Source organism: Pezoporus wallicus, unplaced genomic scaffold (assembly GCF_028554395.1).
Source record: "Pezoporus wallicus isolate ANWC-B61680 ecotype Strahan unplaced genomic scaffold, APGP_CSIRO_Pwel_v1 contig_8013, whole genome shotgun sequence".
NCBI lineage: Eukaryota > Metazoa > Chordata > Aves > Psittaciformes > Psittacidae > Pezoporus > Pezoporus wallicus.
In genome coordinates this window covers 2,226,509-2,243,996 of record NW_026636761.1, presented here as the reverse complement: position 1 = coordinate 2,243,996, position 17,488 = coordinate 2,226,509, and the positions used below count along the sequence as shown (strand labels likewise).

Genomic DNA, 17,488 nt, shown 5'->3' with positions numbered 1-17,488 from the left:
CCTGACCCTGGCCATGGCCATCCCTGCCTGCCTCCTCTCTGGTATCTATGGGGGTCCCTGCCCCACTGCCTCAGCAGGGCCCCAGCATCTCTGTGTGTGCACGTGCTTGCCCAAGCACTTACTGCCCTGTTGCTACCCCGGGGTACAGGGACCTGCTCCCAACCCGAGCCCTGAGAAGATGCTTGTTGGTGCCTGTTGGCTGGCACAGCACCAAGGCTGATGCATGGGCTCTTCCCCTCCTTGGCGGGCAGAGTAGCACCGACAGGAGAAACAGAACAGCCAAGAAATGAAATACAGGACAAGTTACTGCAATAACTCCCATGGTTACCCAAGAGACAGAGGCAGCAGAGCGTCCTGCAGCACGGTCTTTGACAGAGAAAGAAGAGACTGAACAGGTCTTCCTGTTAAACTCAGGTGAGGTTTTTTTCCTCTCTTATAAAACAATGTTCTTAAATATTTATACTAAAAAAATGCACCACTTTCCATATGAAAGCTGTGCTTGGCACAAGCATCCTCTCAGCTAGAAAGGAGCTGGAAGAGCCCTTCTCTTTCCAATGTCAGCTCGTCATTGTGTTGTTGATGCACATTATACACCCTGAAAGCAAAGCTGCTCTGGCTTTGCATTGAGCCTCCCTTTGGTTAGCAAGAAAAGGATGATTTTGGCAGCAGGGGAGCGGTCCTGCTTCAGAAGTGTCTGTGCTCTCGGGATGTGCTTTGAGGGATCCACAGGCCTGTAATTCTGGAACAAAAACCTCAAAACTTACGTGGGAGTAAATGCAAAGCTGGAAAGAAAGCAAAGTGGGATGTCAAATTATGCATTCAAAGACTGGCTTCTCATTAGCGATGCTGGGTGATCTGTAGATTCTCCCATCACATGATACCCATCCTCCTGTACTTCCCAACATCGCAGAAATCCTTCTGAGGGAGCTGCATGATGTGCTTCTTTTTGTTTTATCTGCCCCTTTGTAAGGATCAAGTGTGTTTTTCTCAAGGGATCCTATAGATGTGATGCTTCTGGCACTGGTAAAGTTGGGAGGATGTTAAGCAGGTGCTGAGTGTGCAGTCTCTTCCCTGCAATAACTGTAGCTGCCTGCACAGGAGGCTTTGCCTGTGGTTGCACTGTGGTGCTTGGAACCTCCTGGAAGAGTCAGGGCTTCTGCTTCCACTGCTGGTCATGGTGGGTTTAGGTTTTAACATGAAGACCCCATTTCTGGTCCTGAGCCTCAGCTGTGTAATTCATCAGGGTGCTGTGATGCCCTTGGGGAGGTGACCTTGTGTTTGGGGACAGCCTGGCGAGGCTCCCGCTGTTCCTGCTGGCTCTTCATTAAGGATATTTGGATTGCAATTTTTCTGATCTCCCAGTGATGCTGTAATTGTCCAGTTATGACTGGCTTTGGCACCGTTATCCACACTGAGTCCTGTTAGACGGATGGGAAACTCACTGGGGTGCTAATGTGCACAAGCTGCAGTAGCCAAGGAGCCAAGCAACAGTGTCTAATGCTGCCAGCTGGCCTGGGAATTGCGACGAAGGGAGCCGACGTGCTCTTACCAGAGGGAATAGAGCCCTTGGTATTACCTGATGCTGCTATGGTCCTGCACACACTGTGATGGTGGGAAGCAGGGCAGGGAGGATGACTTGGGGCTGAAATGGGGGCATTAATCCTCTGGATGCAGCAGTTAAACCACTATGTTAACTGTTTCCTTTGGTTTAAAAGGAATGAAAGGTGCTGGCTGTGGCCCTGCTTTGGGGAGTTTGAAGACCAGATTTTGGGGATCCAAATGGAGAAGGGACACAGAAAAAGCCTTGCAAAGGCAGCTGAACTGTGACCGACTTCCCATTGCTGCCTGCCAACTGGTCACCTATTAACTCATTCCCTGGCATTCCTCTGGGCAAACACCCAGTCATCTGAATGCTATTTGCTGCCAGCGTGTTCCTAGGGCAGCAGCTTTGCAGCCCTGACAGACACCGTGGATTTTTCCCTGCACGTATCCGCAGGGAATGTCTTGGCACAGCAGCAAGCAGTGTGCCAGCCCAGGCCTGGGGCAGCACTGGGGGATGGCACTGGGACAGTGCCCACCCTGAAAGCAAGGCAAGCAGTAGCATTTCATCAGAGGAGATTTGCAAAGAAAACATTATTTCCTCAAATGTGTTCATCATTCAAAATTATTCAAGCAAAGGTTTCCATCTCGCTGTGGCTATTATTCATAATATGGGAATCTGGATGTGTGGCTCTCCTTGGTAATTAAGCTGCATGGAGGTTTTTTCTGCCCTCCATTTGGGTGGAACAGCAGCTGTACCTCAGCCCTGGGATTGTCTCTGTGGAACAAATAGGGCTGGTCCTGGTTGCAGGGCCTTGAAACAGGGATCGTGAATTCAGACTTGTGCTCTTAAATGGTGCTGGCATCCTGTGCACCTCAGGGCAGTGGCTCCCTGTGACTCAGGCAAGTGATGGGTGCTTTGGGCCCTGGTTTCCTTGTCCTGGGAGGGGGGGCTGGTGAAAGTCCCTCCTCCTGGACCACCTCCTCAGTTGAGGAATTCCTTGAACCCCTTTAGGAGGAGCAAGCTAAATGCCTGTCCTGATGGGAGCAGTTACTGGGCTCTATGTAAATCACAGTTCTCCCTAGCAGTGTCATATGTACATCATAACTGAAAGGGGGACTAAAATACAAATGTGAGGACTTACTTGTAGTAAATAGGTGTTATTTAATAACAACTGTAAGATAGGAAAGCAAACAGGAAATTAAAAAATAGTGGCTTTTCCAGATCACTTTTTCTGTTCCAGAGTGGATCCCTCAAACAAGAAGCTCGGAGCAATTTTCTGCAGAGGCTATTTTGATAACTTTCCAGGCGTTGCTCACTCATGACCCATGAGTGTAATGCTCCAGGTAGTGAATACACTTGCAAACAACATTTTCCTAAACACGTGTGGTGGGAATGGAGGAAGCTGGCTGCCAGCCAGAGCCGGCTCCCATGCAAGGTCCTGGAAACACACTTGCGGGCACCAGCAGGATGTTGACCTGTGTAAGTTCCTCCCCTGTTCTGGGGTGTCTGATGATCCCCTTGGAGAGAAGGGTCAGAAAACCAGGACCCTGCTTGCCTCTGTTCAACGCCCACCAGTCTCTGATCCCATCCACCTGTGGTAAGGATGCATCACTCTCGTACCCCACATCTGTGTGGTACCCTGGGAGGGACTTGCCCCAGTGTGTGAGCCTGCCAAAGCTGCGACATGGTGGTGGTTCCACCACTCCAGCTGTGTGCTTCTGACTGCAGCAAGCACACATGCAGGCTCATTCCTTTGGGGCTGCCATTAAGTCACTGACCCCGCAGACATTCTTCTAATTCAGAAGCTGGTTAAGCATGTGCTTGAGCCTGAGCACTTGCTTTTAGTGCTTCCCTGACCTAGAGCTAAGTGAGGAGCTGATAATACTAAATACAGCTTTGTCCTTTTGTATGCAGGCTCCTGAATGAGCTGCAGCATCTCCTGGGACTCAGAGCTGCAACACAAGCATGAGGGACCATGCATGGGAGTCATAGCTGCAATAGAAGCATGAGGGATTGAGCACTCTGCTGTAGGGCCATCCACACTTGAGGTCCAAGATGGTGCTCCTGGCCCCAGAGCACCTTGTCCACCAGGTAGGACAGAAACACTGATGAGGATGCACAGCTCAACGGGCAGGGCTATTTATTCTCTGTACTGATATCCCAGCTGGAAAAGCTTTCTCTGGGGCAGGCTGGAGCCCAGGGGAATGGGCAGTCCCTGCCTGTTCAAAAGGTCTGGGATCAGTGCGGGGGCCTTGACATGGGGTTTGCTATGATGGGAAATTAATGAACATTTCGTAAATGTGTTTTACAGACAGCTCTAAGTATGTGCTGAGCAATGCTTGTTCTGTCAAGAAACACTGGTTACAGGGTTATATCCAGGCCACTTAAATATTATGTTCCATAATATAATAAATAGTGGGGCTGAGCGTTGCAGCTTTGTGCTGTAAAGAGCCCTGTGTATGCTGCAATCCTGCATTGGCAAGGTAAAAACTTGACACTATTGTAGAAGTGGAGGTTTAGCCCTGCTGTTGTTGATCTGCTAGGGCAGTGCTGTGCCCCGGGCACTAGGGACTGCTGAGGACACAAGGATGGAGGGTCACAGGGTTTCTGGCAGATCTTGCCTGAGTATTGCTAGAAACAAAACCACACAGAGCCTTCTCAGGGAGCGATGCATATGGGCAGCCACACCTTTTCCACTTAGAGGTACCTAAATTAAGGGAGATACAAGGCCCTTCTCATTCCTTTTAGGAAAGCCAAGATTTAGAACAGGAATATAGAAGGGAAATTGTAGCTGTAAAGAGACATTCTGGTGCACTAAGAGGTAGCTTAACGAAAAGCCAGGCAGTAGCTGAGCCTCCACCTGCAGCAGCTCCAGCATGAAATTAAACTCTGGGCTGATTTTTCTCTAAAGGCAGGCATGGAAAAAATGGTACGTGCAGCAGTATTTCATTGCTACATGAAATGTGGTGACAGAGAGGAATTCCTGCAACATAAAGGGATTTAAACAACAAGGGCTTGAGCTGACAGTCAGGATGAGGATACAGGATCCTTTGTGGGTTGTCCCCCGGGATCCTATTTGGTGGTGAAGCCTGACCAGTGCCTGCAAGGAGTTCCTGCTCCACACAGAGCTGGGCCAGTGTCCCCTGCACCAGCCCTCAGTGCTGCACACCCCATTCTGGCATCAGTGCAGCACCATCTATGCTGTGCCTTACCAAGTGAGCTGGGAGCAGCGCATCACAGGCTGTGCCACAGACTGTGCTTATAGTAAATGAGGAGTCTACATTTTATTCTGCACTGTGCTGCTCTTCAGAGGTGTTATCTGGGAATGGACAGTTTTTACTGTTACAGGAAGTTTGAAATGTAAAGAGGGTGGTGGGGCTCAACTGCAACCTTTTATCTCAGTCCAGTCTCTCACCTAGGAGCAGATTTAGCAGCTCCCCTGTGGTATGTGGGAGACACCACGATACTGACTCTGTTTTCTGTTCTGGAGGATGTGAATCCTGGTGTCCAGCTACTCGGCGATGAGGGAGCTGTGTTCATTCAGCCACAGCTCCAGCACTGTGGCCAAGAGTGACTGAAATTCCTCTTATTCGGTGCCCTGAAAACAAGACACTGGCTCAAACTGGACAGTGTGTAAGTGACTGCCAAACTCATAAGAAAATACATGCTCTCAGTAAATAAATGCATTTTGAAGAAGCTTTATGGAAAATATTCAGAGGAAAATGTTATACTTGCAAACACTTACGCTTTTGAGTAACTTTACATTGGTAGATTAACCAACTCCAGTTCAGTTATTCATGTATCTAATACCAAGTGCACAAGTATTTGCTGATTCAGAGCCTGTGCTTATGCTCTGTGAACGATGATGATGGTGCCTTTCCCCAGCCTCTGAACTCTGACAAGGTTTAAAGGTCTCTGCAGGCAGAAGGGCTGGGAGTTTGCCCTGAGCTGTGCAAGTCTATGAAGCTTTCTCAAGCAGCTTCTCGGAGGGTAAAACTGGAGCAGCAGCTAAACTGTGCTGGCAAGTGACTGTCTCCTTGGAAAAAGTGTTATTACAGATCATGCCACAGACACGTTGGGATATATGTTTGCAGTGAATCTTAGAATATTTGGTGGATACTAAGCAGCAATTAGAGTCTTCCTTTGGAATCAATTCATTTCCTACTGCCATGGTAGCAGGGAGGATCTTATTGAAACTCTAGGATTTTTAATATTATTACACTAAAGACTCTCTCAGTATCAGCATCTCCGTGGGGGAGCATTAGCACACTGTAATGTGTAACACCATCTCCAGTTCAGGAAATCTTGTTGTATTTCTAATAGGGCATGTGGGGCATATATTATGTATGGGACATATATTTCTCATTTCCACCAGGCATCATCCTTCCTTCTCTCTAAATTACTCTCCAAATAAAAAAAAAAAAAAGCATTGTATTCCTTATTGCTCAAAATACATATTTTTTTTTTTTAATCTTTAGACCCAGAAGCCACTACCAGCCATCAGGGCTGTATGCGCTAGAAGCCAGAAAGCCTTGGTCGAGTGGTAGGGAACAGAACTGTAGTTAAAAATACCCAGTTATCACCATGGCTCAACAAGCACCAGTCTAAAATGGTTTACTGGAGAGAACCACCAGCCAGAACAGGTTTGGCCTCAACCCAGAGCTGCATCCAGGAGTAAACGGGATACCAACATCCTGCTGCTGCAGGACACTTTGCTTTATAGACAGGAGTACAAAACCACTAATGTGCCTGTTGCTCTCCAGGCAAGCCTCTCAAACACACACTAATCAAAGCTTATAGTGTTTCTCTTGGTAGTAAGTCTAACCACACCAGAATGAAGAGCAAGGAGCTGGAACAACAGAAGGGCTGCTTGTTCAACCGCTCCTCTCAGCTCAGCCTGGCTAAAGGGAGGTAGATAAAGAGTCCAGCTAAGGTGGAAGAAGTAAACAGTCATCCTGGTAGGAAAAGAACAGGTTGAAGAGAGCTCCTCAAATGATGAGCAAATCTGAACAAAAAGATATGGGAGAGGGTGAGGAAATCTGTGAGTTAGTGGTGTAAAGGCAGAATATCAGGAAAGGAATCACCCTGTAACCACAAAGACGGATGCTCCATTAAATGTACCTTCAGGTGGCACCTGATTTTGTTAAGGCAAAAGAGGACAACTGGGAGGAAATTTGGGTGACATCTGAGTGAGATCTTTCTCATCTTATAAATCAGAGGCCACATTTCCAGCACAAAGGAAAACGTGGCTCTGAGCAGGCAGCATATCAAGGAATACAGAGGAAACCAGCTCCAGAAGGGACCTAGGAGACTGTCTTGCCTGGTGCCTGCCTCGAGGGGATAACTGAGTGATGTCAGATAAGTGCTTTCAAGGTGACCACTGAGATAAAGACTCCCCAAGCTGTTTGACTGTCTTTGCTATACTGAAGTTTTTCACCATATCTTTGCAGGATCTCTTGCTGTACTTCACACCCATCACCTCTTAGTCTGTCAAGGATTGAAGGCTACTGCCCTCCCCTTTAATTTACCTACAAACTAAGGTGTTTTCCTCCCTCCTTTATTTCATTCTTCACCCCAGGATTTTTTTCTTTTTCTTTAGATTAGTAGCTCTTTCAGTCCTGCATCAAAGACCATTGGTATCAACCCCTACACCACTCTTGCTGCTTTCCAGCTTATTGCTGATGACCTTCCTTCAGTAAGGTGCTCAAAACTAAACGCAGGGCAGCTGGAGGATTAGTTCCTGTGGTGATGGCAACAGGCCATGCTACTGTTCCACGTTGTGATTTGCATCATCTGCTGATTTAATAAGTACATTCTCAATTTCATCACTGCCATAACCTTCAGCAGAACCAGACCACTGCAGACTTTCAGGTCAGGATGGGTTCTGTGCTGCAAGTGGACCCAGCCAGCCCGGCCAACCCTTGACCTCTGCACCATGTATGTTTAGTTTGTTTTTCAGGCCGTGGCAAGAGGAAGTGTCAAACACCTGACTGAACTCAAGGCAGCTCCCAAAACTGCTTATCCCCCAACCCCAGGGACTGTGCTCTCAAGAATAAAACTGGCTTTGTTTGACACAATTCACCCTTCCCCAGTCCACGGCACCTGGTGCTTGTCTCCTACATGCCATTTGTTTCAGAAGGAACGAGGTGCTGTTGGTTAAATTGCAATTATCCAGCTCTTTCCCACCTTCCAGAGGCTCCCGGCTGGGGCGGGCCAAGCACCTGAGCGCTCCCCACCCAGGCGGAGGGCAGCGGGGGAGCCCTTGTCCGCACGGGGGGTGGATTCTTGGGGCCGGCGCCGCTCTCCGAGCCCTGTGCCCCGGCTTGGGCAGAACCGGAGGTGGGCAGAGCTCTGGGGGCCGAGGGGTGGCAGTGGGGCCCCAGGGCCCCGCCGTGGGTGGGGCGGGTGCCAGTGCCGGCCGGCGGGGCCGGTTCCGCGGTGGGCCGGGCCCTCGCCGCGGCGGTGGGAGGCAGCTGCGCGGCCGCACGGTGAGTGCCCCGGGGCCGGGCCGCGGGGGTCGCGGTACGGGGCGGGCTCTGGGCCCTGCGCGCCGCGGTCCGGTCGCGGGTGGGCGGGAGCCTGCGCGGCGGCGGCAGCAGCGGCGGCGGGGGGAGCCCGGCTGCGCTGTGTTGCGCTGCTGCGGCCCCGGAGCGGCCCGGGCCCCGGCACAACGCGCCCCACCGGGTGAGGCTCCGCGCGGGGCCGGGCCGCGGCCTGCCCGCCGCTCCCCGCCCCGCTCCGCCCGGGCCCGCAGGCCGCTCCCCCGCCGGCGCCGCTCCTCCCGCCGGGCCGCGCCGCGCCGGCTCCGCCGGGCGATGAGGAGCTGCTTCTGCCTGCGACGGGGGAGCCGCGACCCGCCGCCCGCCGCACGGGCAACAGTTAAGTGTCCCCGCACCCGCCGCGGACCCCCGGCGAGGCCCGGCCCGGTGCGGTCGCCCCGCTCGGGGGCCGGGCCCGGTGGGTGCTCGGGGGTCCGGCGGGGGCTGCGCGTCTGAGAGGGGGGCCCGGCCCTGCGGGGCACGGCGGCGGGAGCGCTTGCACGGCCGGAGCTCCGGGCGAGGCGGGCGGACTGGGATCCCCGCCCGGCCGGGGCGGGCGCAGGGCCCGGTGTGCGGGCCGGGATGCTCGGTTGCCCGCTGAGGAGGGGCAGGTGGGGGCTCCCCGCGCTCGGGCAGCGGCCTTGCCGGTGCCTGCGTACCGAGTAGACCGAGGCTTCGTTGAGCCCTGGTCGTGTCCTGAGCTCCCCGGTGACCCCATGCAAGACCAAAGCGCTCTGCTGTCGCTGGCAGGGATCAGCGGTGGGGTAAAGCCCTGGTGACCTTGACCTGCTCAGGAGTTACTGCAGATGTCATTAGTGACTGGTTGGAGACAATAGCAAACCCCTGTCTTTTGTGTGGTCTTTAGCAGCAAGCGTTTACAGCGTGGGTTTACATGACTACCCATTTTTCTCCCCTGCTCTCATGTTTCTGCTCTCTGGAGGTGATAATGTGGGCTCTTCTCTTTACAGCACTGGCCAGAGCAGCGATAACTGGGTTGCCTGTGTTTCATGTACTCACCTCTTGCATTACTGAGACTCCTGAGCTTCCACTGTGGTTTCTGGGAAGGTTCTCAAAGACCTACCAGGCTTCAGTGTTTTTTGTGCTTGGTCACGGTAATGCAAGATGAGGCCTTCAGCTGAAACAAGACAGGCTGGGCCTCAGCAGGTGTTCAGCTGGTTGGGCTGAAACTTAGGTTTCTCCATCTTGTGTTTTATTTTAGCTGCATGAGAACATACTAACATATACCTTAATGCATCGTGGAGCAGGTTGGCAGTGTCATCCCGGTAATTTTTAGCTGAGGTAGCCTTACCCGCTACATTTTCTCATCATGCTGGGATGAAGGCTTAGTTTGAGCTTCTGGAGGTGTGAAATAAAACACACAATGCTTCAGTCTTGGACTGCATGCTGCTCTGACAAAATGAATCCCAGGCCCAAGGGTTGTTGTAGCCCCCAGGGACCACATAGCTCATACATGTGCCAAAATAGAAGTAACTGAACTGCATGTTGCTTAAATTTTGATGGGTTGGATGTGTATGGAAGCCTATTTTGGTTTGAAATAGGATGCTCTTCACAGATGTGTGTCCATAGTTAGACGTGCTGTGAAGCAATGCAAGATCTCAGTTTTGCTCATTCCATGACTTAAGTTCCTGTTTCCATCCAGGTCAGTTAAACTGTAGAGTTTGCAGCTGAGACAGGGCAGCTGTCTCGAAGATGGGAGCCTGGGTGTGGGGGTGATTCCAGACATACCTTTATTTGGGGAGAAACATGAAACTGAAATTCTGCCTGCTTGTGCTGGAGGCCCCCAGGGCCCTGACCCCTTGTCCTGTCATGGTCTCCTGTTTTCTGATTGAAACTGTGTCCTATTCCATGAACAGAAATAGAAAACTGGCTCGGCTGTGTCCTGTTCCCGGACGCAGTGGGAGGACCGGGCGTGCAGAGGAGAATGGCAGTGTAACTTCGGAGCAATGTGTGTCATGCCAGCAGTACCTACTGCCTTTATAAAGTGATGGAGTGATAGCCCAAGCATGCGAGCGAGGGTTTTAGCAACGTGTCGGCTTTGCTTTGATGGGGTTATTTCCTGCAGGGTGCAGGAACTCAGTGAGGTAGTTGGTAATTTTTTTCCAGTTTTGGCTTAGCTCATACTTTTCTGCCTGTAGGAAGAACAAGTCAGTGTCAAAGTGCAGGGCTTGTAGTAGAAGGAAGAAACAATAAGCCCATTCTCTCCATGTCCCTTGCTATTTAGCTTCAGAACTTGACCCGCTTTGCTGGCAGCGTGATGCTTCTGTAGCAAATACATCATCAGGCCTGATTTGATCATGTACCCACCAGCTCTTGAACTTGCCTAACTTGTTGAAAAGGAATGCCGAGGGGGAAAAATGTTCTACAAACCCAATAATACATTCATTTCTGAAAATGTATTCCTTTGTTATAGATAGCCCGAGCCAAAGCACAGCAGCGTGTGTGGTCAGTCACCTCAGTGGAATATTTGAAACGGACAGTGGAACCAGCAGAAAAGTATGCCTAGGATAAACACATAAAAGCAGAGATGAGCTAGCGAGAAAACGGGTGAGAGCAAGTGAGAAGGACGCAGTCTTGGGAGTGCTGTGAGAAGGGGAGGTGTGTGTGACTGTGGGCATGGGCTGCAGGACAGCACTCTGTGGGGTGATGAGCTGCCCCCAGCTTTGCTGTCTCCAAAGGGTACAAGGCTTGGGGTGCTGAGGCAGCTACAAGGAGCTGTGCTGCCAGTTGGCACAGGGCTTTGTACTGCCAGGGCAGCACGGGCCCTGTGTTACACGTCTCCTAGGGAGCAGACACGCTGTGCCTGTTGGAAGTAGGTACTTCCCAGCGGGAGGAGTCGGAGTGGAGCACTGGTGAGCGTTGTGTGGTGACAGGTTAAACCGAGACCTTGGCTGGGCTGCACACATATGGCTTCCTGACTAAATGTCACTGCCTGATGCATGCACTTCCTCTGCTCTTCTTCCCTGCCTGTACCTGGTAGCTTGCTCTGAAGGCTGTCACCATCTGGGGTTGGGGAATGGCAGGATGAGGGAGTAGGATGGGGACTGTGCCTCATACCTGCAGAGGTTGGGGCTGGTCTGTGTCTGGCCATACCTGGGTTGGTGCCACACAGAGCAAGTGGTGCCCCATACTCTGGGCAGGAAGAGGCAAAGACAATAAAGCAGGGCCTTGGCTGAGGCAGAGGCTCTGAAGGTCTCTCCTACAGCTGGGCATCAAGATCCCCAGTCTTCTGCTTTGTCTCCTGCTTCACAGCATGGCCAGTTCAAGGGGGACAGAAGGCATTTGGGATAAAGCCAGCAGTGTGGTGGCTGCGTGTCAAGCCATATGTTCTCTGCATCTTGTCCTGCAGCCATCCCACTCCACTCTGCTGTGCATTGCTCAGGACTGGTGCTGGCAGGATGCACAGTGACTTTCTCTGGTGGAGCCACATCCTTTCCCTGCTGGTTTTGTCTGAGTGGCCCCGCAGACTTCTTCCTGCATCAGAGCCTGCATCCGGTTTTCCTTTGCTGGATGTGGCCCTGCAGTTGGGAATCATTTCCAGGGAGCATGCTCCCAACTGGTGGGAAAAATGTTCTAATTGTTTTGGGCTGCTCCCAGAATAACCCCACAGAGCAGAGCAGCACAGGGCCCTTCAGCAGAGCTCGGCTGAGCACAGGATGGACACAGGCCATCTCCTGGTCAGCTGGTTTGAGTTTTCAGCCACCATGATGTTAGTTGGGTGTATAGGTCAAACTTGTGTTGTTTAAAGAGAGCTTCATTAAAATAACAAGCTGTCTAATAGGAGTATTTCTAGAATCCTGCTCCTTAATTTAATCTTTTCTCTCACTGTTTGCTTTTTGGTTCTAAGTTCAAAGGCATGATAGAAAAGAAACCAAACTTTGCAGGCGCCCTGGGGGAGTAGGGCAATGTAACTAATCATCTGTATGATTGCCCAGCCATAGACTCCCCTCTGACCTGTGCAGAGTTCACAAAAACATTTACCCGAGTGTGCAAACCGATTGCTGCTGCTCCATATCTGTTCCAGATGCATCCTCCATGCCACCCGCACAGCAGGAAGCTGCTGGAGAGCCTTGCTGTGCTGTGGTGGCCAGACAGGGGCCCAGCCGTCTTTGAGTGCTGCAGAGCAGGGTGCTCTGCACTGCCTGGAGACCTGGAGGTTTGTTTTGTGTGCACATGCTCTCTGCCTGCCCGTCCTGTCTGGCCATGGGCACAGCCAAGGCCTGAGCATGAGGCAGAAGAGGGTGCCAGGCTCACTGGGCACAGCGGTGGTGGCTGTGGGGAACTCAGCCCTTGCTGAAGTGGGGTGCTGCTCCAGGCCCTGCACCAGTGCTGCATTGTGTCTTGCCCCACGGCTTCCACCTGCCGGCCTCTCAAGGCAGAAAGCCCCATTCTCCATGCTTGGCCGCTGCCGCTGCCATAGAGAGGCTTTGTGTGAGCCAGCACAAAGTGAGGATTGATGCTAATTTCTCCTTCTCCTGCTGCACCGAGCGGGACTGCAGACGGCCCCCACAGATGTTCCCCTTTCCTCTTGCTGAGGTCAGGGTGCTTTGGGGCTGCAGGTAAACCTTTCCCAGGTCAGCACTGCTGCAGCTCAGGATCCTACCAGGGAAGTCAGTGTTCAGCAGCATAAGCCCCATCCTTGCCATCACTGCTGTGGAAGAGGAGGGAGTACCGGATGCTCTGTGCATGCCTGGGCTCTCCCAGGGCTTGAGAGAGGGGGCACAGCCCCCCTGCTTCCCACCCTGAGGTGTCAGTGCCATCCCAGCTGCCCCTGCTTCACTCGCTTCTGCAGAGCAAGCCAGTGCTTGGTCAGGGTGGGTTTGGTGGAGGCTGGAGGAGCAGATCTGCTTCCTTGCCGCCATGCTGGAACCTGCCTTGTGGTGTTCTTAGTGTGCTGGGGAATATCGTCACTTACCTGGATTTCAGTTCAAAATGGCTTAAGAGAAGCTCCTATCAGCATTCATTATCTCCCAGCTCCTCCCAATGTGTAATAACAAGTCATCACATTACTGAGAGTGACTTGGAAAAGGTTCAGAAAATGTGTGTCTGTATGAAGAACAGATTGTAAGTTCTTTGTCAAGTTCACATTATGTTTGCTCGGTGCTTCACGTTTTAGGCAGTGGGTTCTGGATTTGCAAGGCATCTGGATGAGCCGGTGGAGCAGCACAGGCAGATCTTTCCACTGGGTTTGGTTCATCAGCAATAGTGTTTTGCCATTACCAGTTCCTAGCTTCTGTTTTGGACTCCTCAGGTAGTCTGGCTGTTCGTGTGACATTATTATTATTTACCTAGGGCCCAGACTTGATCTTTCTTATTGCCTGCAGCACGATGTTTGTTCTGACTGGGCACTGTGAAGTGTAAACCCAGGTCCCACTGGCACCAGCACTCACCTCTGCCTTTTCTAGAAGCAGTAAGTAACCAGCTGTCTACATGGCCTCGAAATGCTGGGGTTTAATTGCTCTGAGGAGGGAATTGAATTAGGTAGCTCTGGTTCACGGCTTGTCTGGCTGCCCAGCAGTGACGCTTGTTTACACAAAACACTGCCCTTTTATCTTGGGGTTCCCGGGGGGGGGGAGGGGGGGGGGCTGGTTTCCTGGGGCATTCCTGCCTGAAAGCTGGAGAAGACTTGCCCTGACTGGCTGCCTCTGCAGGAGACCACGTGCTGAGGCAGTGGCACCTTTCCCTACCCTCCTCAACAAGTTGTTTCAGCAGCTCTCTTGTCTTCTCCTGCTTCCTGCAACAGCATCTCTCCAGAATCGGTTGGTCTTACCTGCTTCTATCCCCTGTTGCGTATCTCCTTCCTGTGAAGTACTTGGTGATGTGTCCCTTCTCCTGGAAGATGCTCAGGCCTCTTCAAGGCCTCTTTCTGCTTTGCATCAGACCACCCCGTGCTGCTTCATCTGTGTTCCCTGGTGTTGAGGCTCTCTGCAGCAAGTGCAGTTCTGCGTACAGCGCCAGATACATCTGTGCTGCTACATTATAATGGTCTGGTTCAGGAGGGTGCGTGGGATTGAAGACTTGTGGGGGAACCCCCAGTGTGTGTAACACGTGTAGTGGATGGGGACCCTCCCAATCAAGCCATTAAGAGCAGATTTCTTGCTGCTTGAAATAGCAGAGCTGCTTCATCTGGGATGAAATTTGCCCTCTGTTTGGAAGGGAAGGGAATGAGCTCGGGTTTTCCCATCATTGCTAGATGGAGACCAGCCCATGCTAAGCATCCTGGAAGCACCAAAATTGATCTCAGAAGAGGCTGCAGGCCCAAATTCCAAACCTATTGGGCATTGCACAAATGTACCCTCTTATCAAAAGCAAATGAAAGTGCAGAAGGTGTGTCTGGCCTAATCCCTTGTTTAACTTGGCAGTCTGTGGTGTGTCAGCACAGGCACTGTGGCATGCATGCAGGCTCTCTCGGTGCTCTCTGTCTTCTGCTGGGGTGTTCTGATGAGCAGCCCTTTAATTCTCCTACTTTCTTTCAGGATCAGTCCATAATGCCTGAAGTGCGAGACCTCTCCGATGCCTTGCCCGACTTGCCGATGGATCCCATCACCGGTGTTGGTGTGGTTGCATCCCGGAACCGAGCACCTACAGATTATGATGTAGTAAGTAGAGCTGTTTCAGCTGCCATTGCTAATACTTTGGCTCTACATTAATGAGGCTTTACTTTGCTGGGATCAGCATCTCTTCCAGAGAGAGCTTGCCTTCAGATGTGTCCTTTAAGAAGTAATTTGAGGTCCAGCTGCCCACCTCTCAGCCCACAGCACTTAGTGCTTTCCCTTGGTGGAGGTTTGTGGGTGCAATCGTGCTACTTCATCTGTGCCACTCCAGAGGAGCATAATTACCTGGAGGATGGGTTTTCAGAAACAGCTGGCCACTGTGGCATGCAAATTTAATAATCCTAGTAACATTCATCCTGAAGGAGTCTTAAGTATTGCAGAAATTATATCTCTGGGTAAATGGATCCCACATCAGCTGTTTAATCCTACATATCAGCACTGCACAATGATGATGAGAAGCTCCAGAATGGGAAGCAAAGAGTTTCACATCCAGCTGAAATTGCAGGGATAATTTTGATGGACAGAATGCAAACCTCTAAACTAAGTTTTGGCAGGATGTTGGGCAGCAGGAAAAGGCAGCTGGATACAGCAGAGATGAGTATGTGAATGCATAAAGGGAGGTCACGTTTAACAGCTGCTTATTCCATGGATTAGTTGCTGTGTAACAAACAGCATGTTTTTTCTTCTCATAGATTAGTGTGTCCCAAGCAGTGAAATACCTTAAAATACTGACCTTGTGGAGCTCTATATGGAAATGTTTGGCCTGCAGTCATTCTGCTCACTGTTGTGTGTATCCAGCTCTGACTGTGCTACATCCACCTTGGGTTTCCAGAGTTGCACGGCTTGTGTGGTTGGGAGTGGAATCCAGTTGACTTGAGGTTTTGCTCAACCTTTTCAGCTCTGGATCATTGCATACCCAGTTCAGTGTGAGAAAGAAGAAAATGGATCAGGCTGAAGTAGGGGCACAAGGGAGGGAATTGTGAAAAGGCTGCTTAAAAGACCTGGAAGGTTTTTTGCATTTACTGCATTTTTCTGAGTGCTCATTACCTGTGTGAGCCAGGCTGTGTAATTAGCTGCTTACCCTGATAAAGGAGCATGGGACAATGTGAGAGTTGTGATAACAGAATTGCATTCTGCTTAAACGACTGGGCAGAGAGTGCGCTCACCCCAGATAGCCTGTCTGTGCTTTAATAGGGAGCTCCAGCACTAACGCAGTTTAAGCAAGATAAAAGAGTCTTCATGTGGCTTAATCCAATTACAGTGGTGTTGTAATAATGCTTGCGAATGTGGGTCGCTCTCTCCTGGGGGGTACAGAGAGGAGGCTGCCTTTCTTCTGGTTCTTCTGCCTTCCTCTCTGTTTACAAGGAGCTCTCCTCTGACCTTGGGGCCAGCATTCTCTGCTGCAGGCCGTGGGGAAGTGCCTGCTGTCTGCAGCTGTTTTACCCTAAGCGCAGCTTTCACACACTTCAGCTGTGTATGGCACATCAGCAGTCCAGCTCCAGCCATGGTCAGTATCTTTTTCACTGTAGCTTCTCAGGGTGCCACCCTGATGTAACAGGGTGTCCTGGTGCACAGACCCAAAGGATAGTGGCATGCAGGGCTACTTTTCTTGCCTGGATGTCTGGTAAGGTGGCTCCTCTGTATGAGTCTGGGCTCTGGACCACTGTGTGGTATGCAGGGTTGTCACTTCCCTGTGACCTCTGTGGAGCTCAAGTCTGCTATGCCTAAAGGCATGAAGCCCAGTATGCAGAAGTGCCCTTCTCAGTGCAGTGGAGACAGTCATGCTCTGAGATGTGGGAAACGTGAGGACTTGGGCGGTCTTGGGCTGTGTTTCCTCTTCTATTTCCCTAATGAGACACCAACAGCTGATTATTACTTCAGGGTGTAAAGCTTTGATGAAGGCAGCTGTGGCAGCTCTATCCTGAAAGTGTACTCCTGAAATCCCTGTTTCTCTCGGGATGTTGTAGGGATCTGATGGCGCTGCGTTTTGCTCCAGTATCCTGCAGCATTCAGTTCTACAGGTGGATTCAGAGTTACATGGGAAAGTATTTCCTTTTATTAGTGGTGAATTTGAGATCATGTAGTTTCACTAATAATTTTGAGTTGTGTGATGGTGAAACATCCAGTTCTCTCTGAGACTGTGATGTTATTTATAGGCTTTGCCCAAATTCCTCTTTATTCATAACCTTTCTCTAGCAACCAGCCATTGGCACACTCTTTTCCTTCCTTTTTCCCTTGCTTCTCTTTAAAACAAACCAAGCAAAGGCATGGGTGCTTTCAGGCCAGGTGTAAGTTAAATGCCCTGGGGATGTCCCTGTCTGTTTCCCAGGTTCACATGGAGCCCAGGTCCAAGCATCCTGCCCAGCTGGAGGTGGCAGTGTGGCAGAGCCCAGGGGACCAGACCCAGGGGAAGCTTGGCAAACGGTCAGAGATCTTTTCCCTCAGTAGTTTAATTAGAAACCTCCATTGCCATAGTGTCTGTTTAGAAAACAACTTGTCTTGACTAGCCAGGTATTTTAACAGCTGAAGCACCAAAGACTTGATTTTGCCAAAATATACAGCGTGTTTGAAGTTAGATTCCTGAAAATCTGCCCAAACTGGCAAGACTGACCGTATGGGTGGGGAGGAAAGGGAGGAGAGGTGGGAGCCTGGGGTAGGAGAGAGGTGTGGTTCCTGAGCAACCACACTGCTTGCTGTAGGCTGAATGTCAGCTCCATGTGGGGTTTGCTCTGGGGCGAGAGCCTGAGCATGCTGCTCACCCAGGGCGGTGTTGGAGCAGGGATGGTTCTGCACTATTGGTGTTTGTAGCACATGCTTGAGGAGTGGCTTTGTCA

General features: G+C 51.1%; 1 protein-coding gene and 1 long non-coding RNA gene across 12 annotated transcripts in view; both read left to right on the top strand.

The window, feature by feature from the left end:
- The first annotated feature begins 296 nt into the window (after positions 1–296).
- Positions 297–2,223, top strand: LOC130595079 (uncharacterized). Its single transcript, XR_008971215.1, has 2 exons — positions 297–414; positions 1,716–2,223. It is a non-coding gene; the product is annotated as an uncharacterized LOC130595079 (long non-coding RNA).
- Positions 2,224–7,903: 5,680 nt separating this feature from the next.
- The window catches only part of MVB12B (multivesicular body subunit 12B), a 62,389-nt gene continuing 52,804 nt past the window's right edge, over positions 7,904–17,488 (top strand). Inside the window, exons 1-3 of one of the 11 annotated variants that reach the window (XM_057401654.1) lie at positions 7,975–8,031; positions 13,425–13,510; positions 14,577–14,699. In XM_057401654.1, coding sequence (XP_057257637.1) covers positions 14,589–14,699 — 111 coding nt within the window. In that variant the 5' untranslated portion in view covers positions 7,975–8,031; positions 13,425–13,510; positions 14,577–14,588. Of the gene's footprint in view, positions 8,032–8,277; positions 8,422–9,612; positions 10,648–13,392; positions 13,511–13,689; positions 13,860–14,576; positions 14,700–17,488 lie in introns of those variants that run through there. The other 10 variants (XM_057401651.1, XM_057401649.1, XM_057401652.1 and 7 more) reach the window with 10 other exon arrangements.